Raw genomic sequence first — 14,404 nt, 5'->3', positions numbered from 1 at the left:
TATGGTGTATCATGGTATTCTCATCTGAGAACTACCACTTTTTTATATAAAGAGCGGCAAGAAAGCAGGCGAGATGGTGATAATTGATCTTCATAACGAACCCTGAGACTGGAGAAAAACCTGGGGACTTGTTTAGTGTGTTTTTCCACCAGTCTCAGGGTTCGTTATGAAGATCACTTTTTTATATGTGATCATGCTTACTTCGTGCAAGGGGTCTGGATTTCACACGTGCACTCGCACACATTTGGGGACGTTTGGTGTGGCGGGCCCGCTGAGCAAGTCTGGTACGAGGGTCAGTTAGGTTAGGTGTCCTGACATATTTCGTTCACGTGAGAATTCAAGAACAGGAAATAACACCGGTGCATGCACAATAGAGCGGAAATGAGTCTCTCATGATCCACAAGGTACATACCTATCGCCCATGCGCCACTGCGCGCTGCCTTCCCAAGCACAAAGCACACAACGGCCTGCAGGCAGAGAAACACAGCCTGTAAAACATAGAGCGTACCTCCTCACTCTGTACCAATTAGCTGTGTCCTTTTCCTCGCTGGCTTTCAATACGCGAATTGAAGGGAGACCAGAACACAGACCAGAGCATAGCGCTCATCAAAAGAACCCCAGGTGGTCCAAATTATCTGCATTCCTACCCCTGCGGCATGTGCAAAACCTTGATGAGATGGTGCATGACAGACCATACTTGTAACATCATGGTACCACAGTATACCATTTGTGCTCTTTAGTAAATCTAAATATGCCTCCGAGCCTCGAGAGCGCATAGAGCAGAGGCGAGCTGAGACTGGGCCTGTGCTTAAAAACAGTCGGGTACGGGCTGCCCTCTGGCGGCTTTAGTGGCGGCACACTTGATGAGATAGTGCAGATAGCGTGGCTCGCCACATCACCCCCCTCTTACAGAGACATAAGATCGTCTGAAAGCCCCAGCACGACGTCATCCTCCAGGGCCGATGAGGGTGCGACGTGCGGAGGAGGTCTAGTCTCCACCAAGAGTTCAGGTTGGAAACGCCCTAGTGTCGAGGTGGCCGCGTTGATAGCGTGGCTCGCCACATCCCCTTGGCGCCCGATTCGCCTTGAGGAAGGCACCGAGGCGCCTTCTCAACTTCTGGCAGCAGCACAGGTGGCACGAGACGTATCTTCGTCTTGGGGCACGGTCGTGAGCTGAGAGCAGCTCCTAGACGCTGCTCTCTGAGACGTAAACGACGTAAACGCGACCATCTCGACACTAAGGCATCTCCAACCCCAACTCCTGGCCGAGACTTGACCTCCTCCGCCCGCCGCACCCTCATCGGCCCTGGACGATGACGTCGTGCTGGAGCTTTCAGACGATCTTATGCCTGTGTAAGAGGGGGGATGAGGCTAGCCACGCTATCTACGCAATCTTATCAAGTGGGCCGCAACTAAAGCCACCAGAGGACAGCGATCACTGGGGGGGGTGAGGGGGCGCTCGTCTACATAAGAGGCCACAGGCCTCGTTGGGAACGCTCTTTCCCGCTGGGAACTGTATGCTGCACAGATGTGAATAAACCCCTTGTATGTTTGATAGAAGTTGCTGTGTTGCTTGTTCCTTCGCGCACGGAGGGGATGGGCTGAAGCCCCGGGGTTGTGGGATCTAAGGTTTCCACAACGGAAACCAACACTAAGGGAGCAATGTTGGCTGAAGGATTAATTGTCGACCGCGTTCCATATGATGTTACATTTCAGAAAAATATAAGTTATTTTTTTTAAAGTTTCACTTCACGTGGAAAAACAATACTTTGGGAAAAACAGACAGTAAGACACGCAGATTGCAACAGCACAAATTCTGAAGACAAGAGATGACGTCTCCTGTCCACAGTTTCTTATGACGCTAAAAAGTGTGTACATACAGAATATTGATCAACCAACATCCCAGGTGCACACTGCGCCCCCTCTTCCGAGAGGCGGAGTAGTCTGCATACACTCAAAGTGGCGCCCGACTTTCCTAACACCTTTCGGGGCCCCTGCTGTCCGGACAGGCATCTGCAGCATGCGACACACCATGGCTCAATGTGTGTCCGTTCGTTTAAATTCTACAGAATTTTTTGAATGAATTGCACAGTAGCGGAACAGATACATGATCGAAGTAGGAGAGTGCAAACTGGCTGGTATGCACGTGAGGTGCATCTGCTGGTGCTGAGGTACATGCGGTGCTGGCACGTTATTTGGTCAGGTTTGAGCAGATACCGAAGGACAGGGACAGAATCAAGTGGAAAGCATGCAGTCAAAGCCAGCGATGAACGCTTGTTTCATTCGTTCTATGAGAATACCAGTGCTTCAGCCCTTTTGTCAACTGCCATTCTCTAAACACAATATACAACTTTATTTTTATTAATATACAACTTACTTTATATTACTTTATATTTATTAAACACAATACCAACGTTTATTGAGTCTTCTCGGCTGTGTCTTCTGTGTTTCATTGCCTCAGCTATGCTACCACGTTCTTTGAGGAAATATACCTTTATACACGAATTGCAACCTTACCTGACAATCAATTTGACTGAGAATGCGATAAAAAGAACAGCAAAGGAAAACAGGCGCAAGCGGGAAGCACAATGGACAAGCACAAGGAAAACAAGATGATGATGATGATGATGATCCTGGAGGCTACCTCCTTTGTATCGGGTGAACTGCGTATCATGTACTACGCGTCCTAGCCAGATTCTAATACGAGTTCTAACCAGAGTTCGAGGTAACTCTTTACGAGTAACTCATTACTCTAACTATATAAGGTCCTTTTTTTGGTAACCTGTAACTTAACACGGTACTTTTCCGCCACGGTAACTTTCAGAGGAACTCGTTCCTTTTTCAGGTAACTTTGCCCAAGTAACTTAAGTTAAGTTCCAAGTAACTCTGACTCGCTTTTCATTCACGTCCACGTATTTTCTTGCTTTCTCTCTTGTTCCTTCATTGCATTATTTTGCCATAAAACCTGATATTCAATCAATGACAGTATTCGATTCAGTAAGTAAGAACCGCTGCCATTGAAATGAAGCTGAGCCATTGTGCGCCCACAGGAAGCAAGATGCAAAGCGTTTCAATAGGCCTGTACCAGAGAAACGTCATCATTACGTTCGTAGACAGACTGAAACCAAGACAAATCAGAAGGAGAGGGCTGGGGTTCACGCACGGGCACTTGTTCGCTGCCTCCAACTGAAAGAAAACTAGGACTGAGGATCGCGTCCCTTTAAGGGCCCATATCGCAATCCCCTCAAGACCGTGGCTTTCGGGCGTGACCTTGTTCACCTCTAGCTTCGAGCGCACTTCAATTTTACCAAATTTTGGTGCTGTCGAACACTATGACGTCATTTGTTCACAAACAGGGCGAGGCCTATCGCTGGGCATAAACGAAAACGATCTAAGCGTGTTGCACTCCTCCGCAGGCAACTCAAGGTCTAACTCAACTGCTCACGCGCGCTGCACCTGCGTAATGCTATTTTGTGCCCGAAGTAAATTGGAAGTAACTCAGTAACTGCGAGTTACATTTCAGGCTGAAGAACTTGGTTATTAACTTTGTTACATTTTGCACACATTAACTTAACTTGCAACGAGTTATTTTGACAGGTAACTTCTCAATCTATAGTTCGAACAGCTAACGCATTCCATCTTGCTCACTATTCTTCCACCAAAATTCTAGTCTCTTTTTCGTTCTGACTATGTATTCGTTGTTCCCAAAACCGAGAGCTTCAGAGAGGGAGTCTGTCGCCGCTTCAGGGGAGATTTGGCGGCACCACTAGACAATATGCTCAATTGTTTTAGTGGTCACACCACAGATGGCGCAAACTGTCGTTGTCGACTTCCTGGGTTGGCCTCTGAGCTCTTATTCTCTGTCACCACTCCCTGGTACGCAGTACTCCAGATCGAGCCTCGAAAAGGAGGGAACTCCCCATTGAGTTATCATAGAATTTCTCTTGCCTGATTTCATTTTTCCTCCTGTATAGGTCTATAGGAAGTGATTGGACCGTGCAATGCTGAGCCACCACGTTTTCCCAGCCTATATCCATGTCACGGACCCCTCTTACATGATATCGGTCAACGTCATCCAATGTTTTTTTCCCGGCAGGCCGATTTCACCTTTCCATTTAGAATATTTTTTCTCCACCTCGTGCGGATATCATTATATATCATGCTTTTATAGAGCTTTTTAACCATCCATGACCCTGGCAGTGTCCTGGCTCTATCTTCAAACGTAATCATCGCAGTAGCTTCGTGGGCACCAAAACTTCACCACCCAAGATCTTCCGCCACCATCCGCTGCCCATTGTTGTCTAACGCGTAGTTCTCTGTGCAAATCAGAGGTATATCAGACGAGGGACTACTTTTCCTGCTTCTTTAAAATAAAATTTCTGCTGTACTCTGGTTCATACGGAAGATGGAAAATCGTGTTTCTCCTCAATGCCATAGATTCCCGTCATAGCTGAACTACCAGTCGGCGACAACCTTATGGATCACGTTACTGTTGGAGGAATCATAGCCAGGATGGAGGCTGATGCTGATATACCTGCCAAAGGTGTCGCCGCCCTCATGGAGTACATCATCAACAGTACTGGTGAGATGTCTTTCCACGTCTAACCCGGTCTCGCATTTTTTGTCGACACTTTGTCACCACGATGTACATTTGGCGTGCCACAATCCCAGTCACGACGATGGTCGAGTCGACGAACCGTGGTGTCGAAGTACAATTGGTAAAGTACCGTCGTACTGAACGGGTCCAACTTTTTCAGTCTTCTTTTTTTAACCCCTTTCTCAGTTTCATCCCGTCACCCTGTATCAACTGTGCAGAAGAAAGCTGTCTCCTTGGGACAGTAAACGGCGAAAACCAAGGATTTATTCAATTTCTTACGATGGTTGTATGCATAATCCAACCGACAGGACTGAGTGCTCTATTCTTGCAAGGCTTTCTCTTCTGAAAAGAGCTTACTACTAAGAGCTTACATACTAAATAAACGAGTTTTAAAGATTTGCACTCCCTCTGCACCCAAGGCAGCCCCAGCGAGGTAACATCAGCATGACTTAGGCCAGGCGCACCAATGGGGGAGCACTGTGCTTGCAATTGTTTCCGAGCTCAGCTGCTTCGCGATCGCGTCACAATGTTGCGCTAAAAAAGTTATGTGCTAATGCATCGATTTTTGCATATATATCGGTGTGAGTTCTGAAGAGATCAAGTTCCCTGGAAGAGGGTGTTGCCCTCCTGGCGGTGTAACAGCGCCAGAAGCGACATGCCGGCATTCCATAAAAGTCGATCAGAGTTCTCCGCGACTTGCAGACGTCCATCCGCACGCCAGTCGCAAAGGGCGCTTCCTAAATCGCCTTGTCCATGTCATGTTTTCTCCCATTTCCACAGTGTGAATTCTGCCATTTCATTTCATTTTTATTTCATAGGGAGTGATGGCCAGGTACAAATACAAAACGTCATTCATGATGTTGGTAGACAGACTGAAACCGAAACAAATCCGGAGGGGAGGGCTGGGTTCCACGAATGGGCACTTGTTCACTGCCTCCTATTGAAAGAAAAGTATGACCGAAGGTCGCGTCTCTTTCACGACCCAAGTACCCTGCGTGGTGTGAGCATGCCACCTTCAGGAAGCGTCAAGTGCAATCTTTATTTGGAGAGCCGCACTTCTCCCCAGAGAATTTGTTTGCAAGATCACGCACGGGGGCGGAAATGACGCGTTATGACGTCAGATCAGAGGAGCATTTTAATTCGCACCGAAGGAAGCAAGGCGGCAGGTCGTCTGCTCAGCTACAGACGCAGGACGGCCAGCGGGAAAAAGAAAATTAAGATAGGAGAAGGGTTGTGCTTCGTAGTCCTACAAGGGAAGGAAAGAGTTTTAATGCGAAGCATTCTTTAGCTACTAACACCCAAATAGTGCTACACGTTCTGGCCTCGTAACAAAACTAGGTAGTACAGTGAACCCTGGTTAATATGACCCCCGTTAATCTGACGTACTCGCTTTATGACCGTTTTTCTCGGGAACCGTTCCGCGGGCATGTAAATCCCCCTCTTTAATATGACAATCCGTTTATCGGACAATGACCAGGATTTTTGTCGCAAGTAGGATCAAACAGAGGCATTATCTTCTCGTTATTATGACCGCGTCATATGACCTTTAGATTAGCCCCTGGGAGACGCTACCACGTACCTTGCTCAGAGAGCGACATGCGTTAAAGTAGGGCATCAAGGATTTGGGATGACCCCTGAAATCGTTGACCACCGTATTTATACTCATATCGCTTTTCGAACAAAGCGGAACAAAGCGGAAGAGGTCTGATTTAACAGCCGGAATGAAGAGCGGCGTTACTCCAAGGAGGCAAGCGAAGCCCTACAGGTTTCCCTCATTTTCATTATTTTTTTTATTTTTTGGAATAACAAGCCGACCTCTGGCTGACCTTTCCTTTTTCTTTGATAAACCTTTATATCTCCCCTACAGGTTGCCTAGTTATTTTTTGAGCAAAGAACGGACATTGATAACGTGTTCATGATTGATGGTGGTATTGTCCATCTAGAAATATTAGTTACTGAAAATTGTTGGAAGCAGACATTGCTAACACATTTTTCAGAAAATTAATCATTCTTACGTAGGCTTTTGTTGTGCGTAGCGGTCTGTCCGGTCCGCGGAAGGAGCGTTTCTCGTTAAAATGACAATTCGCTTTATGACCAAAATCCGCGGGAACGTTTATAATAACGAGGGTTCACTGCATACACGTGCTGCGTGTAAACGGAGTGGCAGCACGCACTCCTTCACAATCGCACCCGACTGCAGCGGCGCAAAGAGCTACACCCGCGCCGCGGGTGCACGGAGCGGTTGTACGCACTCGTTCACATTCGCACCCACACTAATTCAGAACCGTGATTTCTACGTGGCACGCTGCGGTGACGCTGGCATCGATGATTGCATCGTAAACCCTTTATAAAACCCGACCTTGAGGCACTGGTTGTGTCAGATAAGATGGGGACTAACAAGCAGCCACCACCCACAGAAAAAGAGCTCCTTGACCAGAAACGGCATACGGCGACGGGGCCAAGTCTGTGTCGCTTCAGTGCACCGTTCTGGTCTTGAGAGAAAGGGTATCCTCAACTCAACAGTGAAACACGACGGTAGCAAGGCCGGCAATAATGCAAAAACGTTCAAGAGCGTCGCATCTACATGGTGCCGGCGTAATTCTGTCCTTGTATTCATAGTGAGCCGCGTCGTGAGTTCGGATTTGTCTATCTCGCATCGTAACAAAATCTGGACTCTTCTTGTACGTGACGTCGTGAGGCTTCATACGCGATGCTTCGCATATCGTAGAGGGCCAGCGAAGTCGTTTCTGCAAATTGTTTTCTGAACCGCGAATTTGATAGCCTTCTTTGACGCGTCAGGATTGCGCGCCGCACTCGTAGGTTCTCTGCGAATATGTTTCATGGTGCTTCGAATCCTAATTTCTGCGTTTCTTGATATGCAGGGTGTTCAAAATTAAGCTTTCACTGGCACTTTATAAATACGCGAACAAAACCAAAACTGGTGCTATTTCTCTGTTCCTTGAGTAAGAAACAGGTGCTACATAATTAGCAGCACCTGTTTCTTACACAACTAGCGTAATGTTATCTTCAGGTTTTCTGCCATCGCTGTGTTTGCGTAGCGCTAGTGAAAGCTTAATTTTGAACACCCTGTACGTTGTAGCTGATTTCCATGCCCCTTTAGTGCTCACCGGCTTCATCTTTTTATATTAATCTGACACTGACATCGGTTGCATGCAGGTCCATACAGTGTCGCAGCAGGAGTGGAATCCCTGCTCTTTCCACGAACGAAATATGGCCCTACTCCTGGCCATGCGGATGCGGAAATAGCCATGATTTCCGTCCGACCAACCATACCAGAGATGAAAAGGCTGTACACGGACGTTGGAGTTCGAGGAGAGGTACACTGCACACTTCTGAGGGGAACGATGGACGATCGAACATTGTAGCATCCAGAACGGGAACCAGAGGGACAACAGGGGCGTCGTATGGTGGAGCAAGGCAGACGCGTATATTAAAATGGAGTCTGGTCACTGGGAGGAGTCACAGAATGAGGCTCGAGCTCTCAATCAGAGTTTCGCTCCTCTAATTAGTTTGCTTTTTACCAAGGGGGCCGCCATGGCACCTTAATGCCACACAAAAATGGCGACGAAAACAAACATCAGCGGGGATTTTGTGACAAAAAAAATCACAGACTGCTATGATTTTATGCAACAAAGGTACACTCTCATATATGTCTCTCAGAAATCTGTTCTAAATGATGCTGATCCATCGATATCTAACTGAAAATAATACATTTTGTCGCTGCTCTTAGGCCTAGTGAACACGGGGATCGCGGCGATCACAACCAAATCATGACAAAAACGGCACTGTGCTGCACAATGTTATATTTAATTGCTGGATTTCACGGATATAAACATCCTTGCCTTTTATATTCCAACTACTCATATAGATTTGTTTAAAAATCGTACCGACGAGAGAATGTGTTCCAGAAAGTGGTTCTGCCTGAGCATAGTGGTTAGAGCGACCGCTTTCCATGCCGAGACTGGGAGGCGACACGCATTCGAATCCTGTCACCGGCTGTGCTGTCTGAGGTTTTCCGTGGGTTTTCCGAAGACTTAGGTATCCATTCCAATCCCATTCAATCCACTTGCCACCCAAAATGGCGGTGCCCATTTGGATACGGGGACAAATATAGTGAGGATAGGTTGATTGATAAGGCCCCATATTTCAAGCCCCCATTGGCCACAAAGCTGAAAAAGTGGGCGGAGCTTCAGGTATCGGCATGACCCATTAAGGGCTAGACTCCCTTTTAATATGCAATTATTATTATTTAATATAATTTAATATAGGGGCAGCCCATGCCACACGGCGAACTATGGTTGTGTGTTAGCCTCATGTCTCCCTTCCCTAAACAGAGATAATGCATGAGGATGAATCTTATTTTTGTTGGCGCCACGAAGCACCTGTAGCCCATTGCTGGAGGTGATGCGGGGAATGAAATAATGAGCCTTTTCACAATCAGGATCGAAGCCCAGTGGTGTCCAGAAAGTGAAGAGAGCCTTGAGGGCACAGCGTTGGGGATGTGGCCAGGAACCAAGCAATTTTGTGAGAGAGGGGGGGGGGGGCAGTCTAGCTCGTTGAGGGATGCGAAGAGTACGGTATGGTAGATTGTAGGATTCGACACTCCCACCTCCCAATCTCCATCATGACCTTACCATCAAGGCGCCGGACACCCGATTCCGCTCGGCAATGGTGAATATCTGTTACTGACATAGAAAAAGGGCATTCAGTTCATAATTTACCTCTTCTTCCTATTACGCCACCTTATTGCGCATAGGAAGCTCTTACTGCACCATTGCTCCCAAACTCAGCTCGCCCCGTTGTGCTGATGAACTTCTGACCCCTCTCACGTTGAAGCTGTGATGACAGTGGAACAAGGTTACTTATGGCAAATACCATTGGCAGAGCCGGGTCAAAGTTTTGCCGAGGAAGGGGTAAAGACTGCTCCATTGGTAGAATCGGGGCATGCGTTGAATGTTCCATTGGTGGAGCTTGGGTAAAAAAAAAAAAAAAAAAAAGAGAGAAGAACTTCAAGAAGCAATCACCTCAGCGGAACCCTATTTTGCTGAACCCTACCTGGTCCGAGAAACCACACGAGTCACGTGCTATGCACAGGGCGCGCATCGTACCTTTAATGCTAGCATACTAGAATCGTATACGAAGACGGGAGTCACGTCCTGTAGATCACATAAACAAAATACAGAAACCGACACTGAAGATTTTTGTTTAAGTTTAATTTGTACAAGCTTTCGCTCCACGCTTCCTCAGGTACGACGAAGCGTGGACCTCCACGCGAAAGCTTGTACAAATTAAACTTAAACAAAAATCTTCAGTGTCGGTTTCTGTATTTTGTTTATGCTAGCATACTACTGACAAAGCAAACCCGTGCGACCTAGCCGGGAGCATGCACGAAACCCCACTCAGCGCGAGGCCAAAACTGCTCTCCCAAAAGAATTCGCCATTACCAAGAACTTCGAATCTGTTCCAATCCTTGTCACAACTTGATGGGGCTCGTGCGAAGTGATACCCATAAGTAGGGTTCTTCGTTTTCATGTTTATATAGTGAGTTATATAGTGTTTTATATATGATTTTTCAAATTCGCGAGGGAAACATCGGGTACTATTTACACACGAGAATTCGGGGAGAAATCGATCGCTATGATCTCTGTTTGATATGTCACCGGGGAATCTTCGCGTGAAACGAAAGGCGTATGAAACAAGCCTCTGCTGTGACACTGGGATGGAAAACAAGAATCTTTATATTTCGGCTCGGAACTGGGGCAGTGAATGACCGCGGTGTTCAAACACTTGCCGCAGCTCAACAAAAGCCCGTCTTTGGCTCCTGCAGGAGGGATTATAAGAGGAGGGCAAATAGGCTGCCACAAATAGCTCTCTTTGCTGACATTACGATTCACGTTTCCGACAGTTTACCGGGAGCGAGAAGTTGAAAGACCGCAAGGATTTCTGGTAGATATCGGATTTCACCCCAATTTTTGACAACTTGTTTAGGGGGATCTATCGTGAAAAACCGGGTTGAAACGATGAACCCTATACCCATAAGACAGGCAGTCGAGGCCGTATATGCGCAGCTCCCCAAACATTTCGTTGGATAAAAGGGTTACGTTCATTTTTCTTGAGAGACTCCATTTCTTCGTACAGGACTACGACGCCTTTATCGGTCCGCACCAAGGGAAACCGGGCTTCCAGTTGTTTCCATTTATATTCAAACCAAAATCCAGGGGAATTATAAGGCTGGCTAGCCCGGACCTCCACGACTTCCCACTCATAGACCCACGGTACTACACTCATCCCGAAGACATCAAAGTCTGCGTTGCAGGTACGTCAACACGGCCTTACCTATACTTTGCCTTACCTCACTTTACCTTAAGGCGGACTCACTGCTTAAGATGTCAATGAGGAAATTTTGTTCGCAGGGTATTCCTAAATCTCGCTAAAACCCTCCACGGGACAGGTAAAGACGTGTTCCCCTCGAGTTTACCTAAGGAATTACATATTTGTGAAGGCCTGACGCGATCTACTAATTTTTTGCGAATTAAAGTTTGTCAGTTTTTTAATACATGGGAGTCAATGGGAGATGCAACAAAATCGCTTCTCTCCAACCCGCGATATTTAGGCCAAAATGATGTCATTCCCTACAGTAATGGTCGAGGAATTGATTGCAATCAACAAATTCGACAAGCTTGCTGCAGTTTTCCTGAGCCCTGCGAATGAAAATAATGGCTTTGTCGATTGCTTTCATATTCTGCACGCCGGGGCCTATTACATTACTTCCTTAAATCGTGGGAGAAAAGCAAAGCGAAGAAAACAAAATTTGCTACGGTGCAGCCAACTCCCTCTGGGAGCGAACGTTAACTAGACCGCATGAAAGTTAACTAGTCCGCCTTAAAGCATATCTCGAGTTTCAAAGTGTATCCGGTGACAGGCAGTTCTTAGCCTGACGGATACAAGCTACGGGGACGCAATCGAAACGACGAATCAACAAGCACACGTAGCTCCAGTATCATCAGTTTATTGCCAAGCGCACACCTACGGTACATACATGTCAGCACATCATCAAGGACACATGAGCCTTCTTTCATAGGTAAACCTGTCTGCACTTGATCCCTGATATGTGTTTGTCGACCCTACCTTTCGACTGTGTTCCTGTGGCTTCGAAACGTTACGCTATGATTACATCGAAAAACCACGCGCCCACATATATATTTCCATAGTCGCTGGTACAAGGACGTTACAGGAACAACGAAATCACAGTGTGACCCGGTTTCACCAAAGCTGGATATCTTTGAGCCGAGATGAAGGCAGTGTTATACCCGTTACCGAAATATGGTATCGCGATACCGATACTCGTTACTTGAGTAAAAAGTACCGAGATACCGATATCGATCCTTCTTTTTGAAAGTAACGGATTGCCGCTACCGTTACTTAAAAAAGTAACGCGATACTTTGGGCGATACTTGTGCTTGAAATAAGGAGATGACGCAACATAGAGATATGGCCTTACGTGAACAGTTTTGCAGTGAAAAGACGTGATGCAGTAAAAGACGTCGGAAACGTTATGCTTGGCTATTATCAATAGCTGGTTCTTGAAATCGTCTTCTGCCACCCTAGGTCTTCTGTCTCTCTGACCTTTTTATTTTGGGGCTTCTGATTCTGGCAGCTGACAGATGCCAGTGTGACAATTACGTTTGTGTCAGGCCCACACGCACCGTGGAGTCCAATGACCAAGGAATCCTATCCAAAGTTAACAATACCACAATATATATGAGGGTGACTCAGTGCAACACGGCACCTTAGCAGTGAAATCCAGAGCGCACTGTCAAAGTCTTGACCTCTGTTCGTTGACCTCGACTCTTTTGCTGAACACCGCGTGGTTATTTCCTTCAGTTTCAAAGAAAAATGGTGGACACGTGTTTGGTATAATTCTACAATTCCGGTTACGGAGCATGTAGGCGTGTCCACAAGCTTCTTGTCGAGGGCTAGGCAGGCCATTGACAATGAATAAGAGTGAGAAATATGGTCGGTGAAGAAAGGGTAGGGCACTAAAACGTATTGGTATCGGTAACGATACAGAGATCGCGTTACCATAAATTTGTAACGGAAAAATTTTTCCGATACCAACTGAAGTATCGCGATACGCACTCCGATACCGAAGAAGTATCGATTACTGTAACGGCGTTACTTGTAACGGCAATACGTACAACACTGGATCAAGGGTTGTTAAAACTTGTACAGAACACTCTTTTTTTTTTTTTTTACGAAAGTTAGTTGGTGACCTGATGAATGTTTCAGTGACAATAACTCGCTTTGGTAAAGCAGGGTTAAGCGCTAAATTTAAATCAAGGGACCATTGACCTCGACCCAAATGTTGATCGACGTTGGTGAAGCCTGGCCTTTGTAGTGTTCGAAATCCGGGTTCGTCCCTCAAGCAGTCTGTCAAAATATTTCGCTGAACTTTTTCTTGTCTTTAAATTTACAGTCAATTTTACAATACAGTCATTTTTAAAAACGTCCTCAAAAGCCAGCCGTGAGTTGTGCGGCGTGGCCTTGGAGAGCCGGGTTATCTCTGGAGGTAACGTAGGCTGAGGCATACAAAGCACACTGCAAAGTCTCACCCACAGGGAAAGAGATAGCCTTCTTGACGTCACATTTCCCACCGAAAACTCGTCTGCTAGGGGGCACGTCACTACTAGAAGTGTACTCATGTCTGAGTCTGAATTGAAGCCTTCAGGTCAGAGCTCACCTCCAGATCGCCAGAAAGCCCTGGAATCAGAGTAGCGCGCGTAGATGCGCTCACCTCGTGTCACTTGGCGCACTTTCGGATTTCGGTAGCATTATTATTTTTTTTTTCTTACAAGAAAAAAAAAATAATTATTTTAGCTTTTGAGTTGAGATGAGTCAATGAATGTATTCCTGTGTCTGAGAACTTGCGTGTGTCGTCTTCGGTGTCCCTGCCTCTCGGTCGTCTTCGTGGCTTTGTGATTGAGAGAGAATAGTACAATCGCGTTATATCACCTACGAGGAACTTTAATTAGCGAATTTTAGGGATCTAGATGTGTCCACGAGAACGGTTTCGAAAACGTGATAAGCCAATCGCCTGATTCCTTTTAAGTGGCTAACACCACGTTGCTCTTTCTTTCTATTTGTTTTTATTTGACTTCTTTCTGTCCAGTATGGTTTTCGTTAAGGAGTTACAATCAATACTACAGCTCCCCATTATCCTGGCATTCTAGGTATGTTTGCCCTGATCCGTATATGAAATTTTAATTTCTCCCGCTATTTTCCAGCCGTGAAAGCTGCCGTCGACCTGGTGACGGCGAAAGCGTTGAGGGAAGATCTTGGAGCCAAAATATGGGACATTCCTTTCCCTTCTTGCAAGCAACACAAGCTATGGTCTGACTGCTATATGGCGTGTCTGTGCACCCACTTCACGGTCAGCGTGTGGCATCCTTCGGGCACCTGTCGCATGGGGAACGGAACGGAGGCTGTTGTAACGCCGCGTCTCAGGTACAGTACATATTCTTTATCTGTTGCGAGGAGCGGTTCAAGAAAATATTATATGGCTCCTGATTAGCCCTGAATACAATACAGATACAATTGCAGGGACCAGACATAAAGGCAACATTTTTTTCTTGTGCCACCGTGCAATAAAGAAAATCAGTCAGCAGTTTTTGGACAGTTTTAGCTGATGACTAAGAACGAGAAAATATCCAAACACTGGCTTGACGCAACAAAAGTAACAATTTACTACAGACACTGAGGATGTCTCCCGTATGGGAAGCGAACCGT

General features: G+C 46.4%; 1 protein-coding gene across 1 annotated transcript in view; it reads left to right on the top strand.

Moving 5' to 3' along the window:
• LOC135400531 (uncharacterized GMC-type oxidoreductase Mb1310-like) overlaps positions 1 to 14,027 on the top strand; it is a gene marked incomplete at its 3' end in the record, with an annotated part of 45,761 nt that extends 31,734 nt beyond the window's left edge. Inside the window, exons 8-11 of the mRNA XM_064632362.1 lie at positions 4,438 to 4,582; positions 7,775 to 7,935; positions 10,757 to 10,934; positions 13,903 to 14,027. Of these exons, the coding sequence (XP_064488432.1) occupies positions 4,438 to 4,582; positions 7,775 to 7,935; positions 10,757 to 10,934; positions 13,903 to 14,027 (609 nt within the window). The remainder of the gene's footprint in view (positions 1 to 4,437; positions 4,583 to 7,774; positions 7,936 to 10,756; positions 10,935 to 13,902) is intronic.
• Between the last annotated feature and the right edge of the window lie 377 nt (positions 14,028 to 14,404).

This window comes from Ornithodoros turicata, chromosome 7, assembly GCF_037126465.1.
Source record: "Ornithodoros turicata isolate Travis chromosome 7, ASM3712646v1, whole genome shotgun sequence".
Classification (NCBI taxonomy): domain Eukaryota; kingdom Metazoa; phylum Arthropoda; class Arachnida; order Ixodida; family Argasidae; genus Ornithodoros; species Ornithodoros turicata.
Note: the sequence above shows the minus strand (reverse complement) of the source record. Positions and strands in the feature narration are given on the sequence as shown.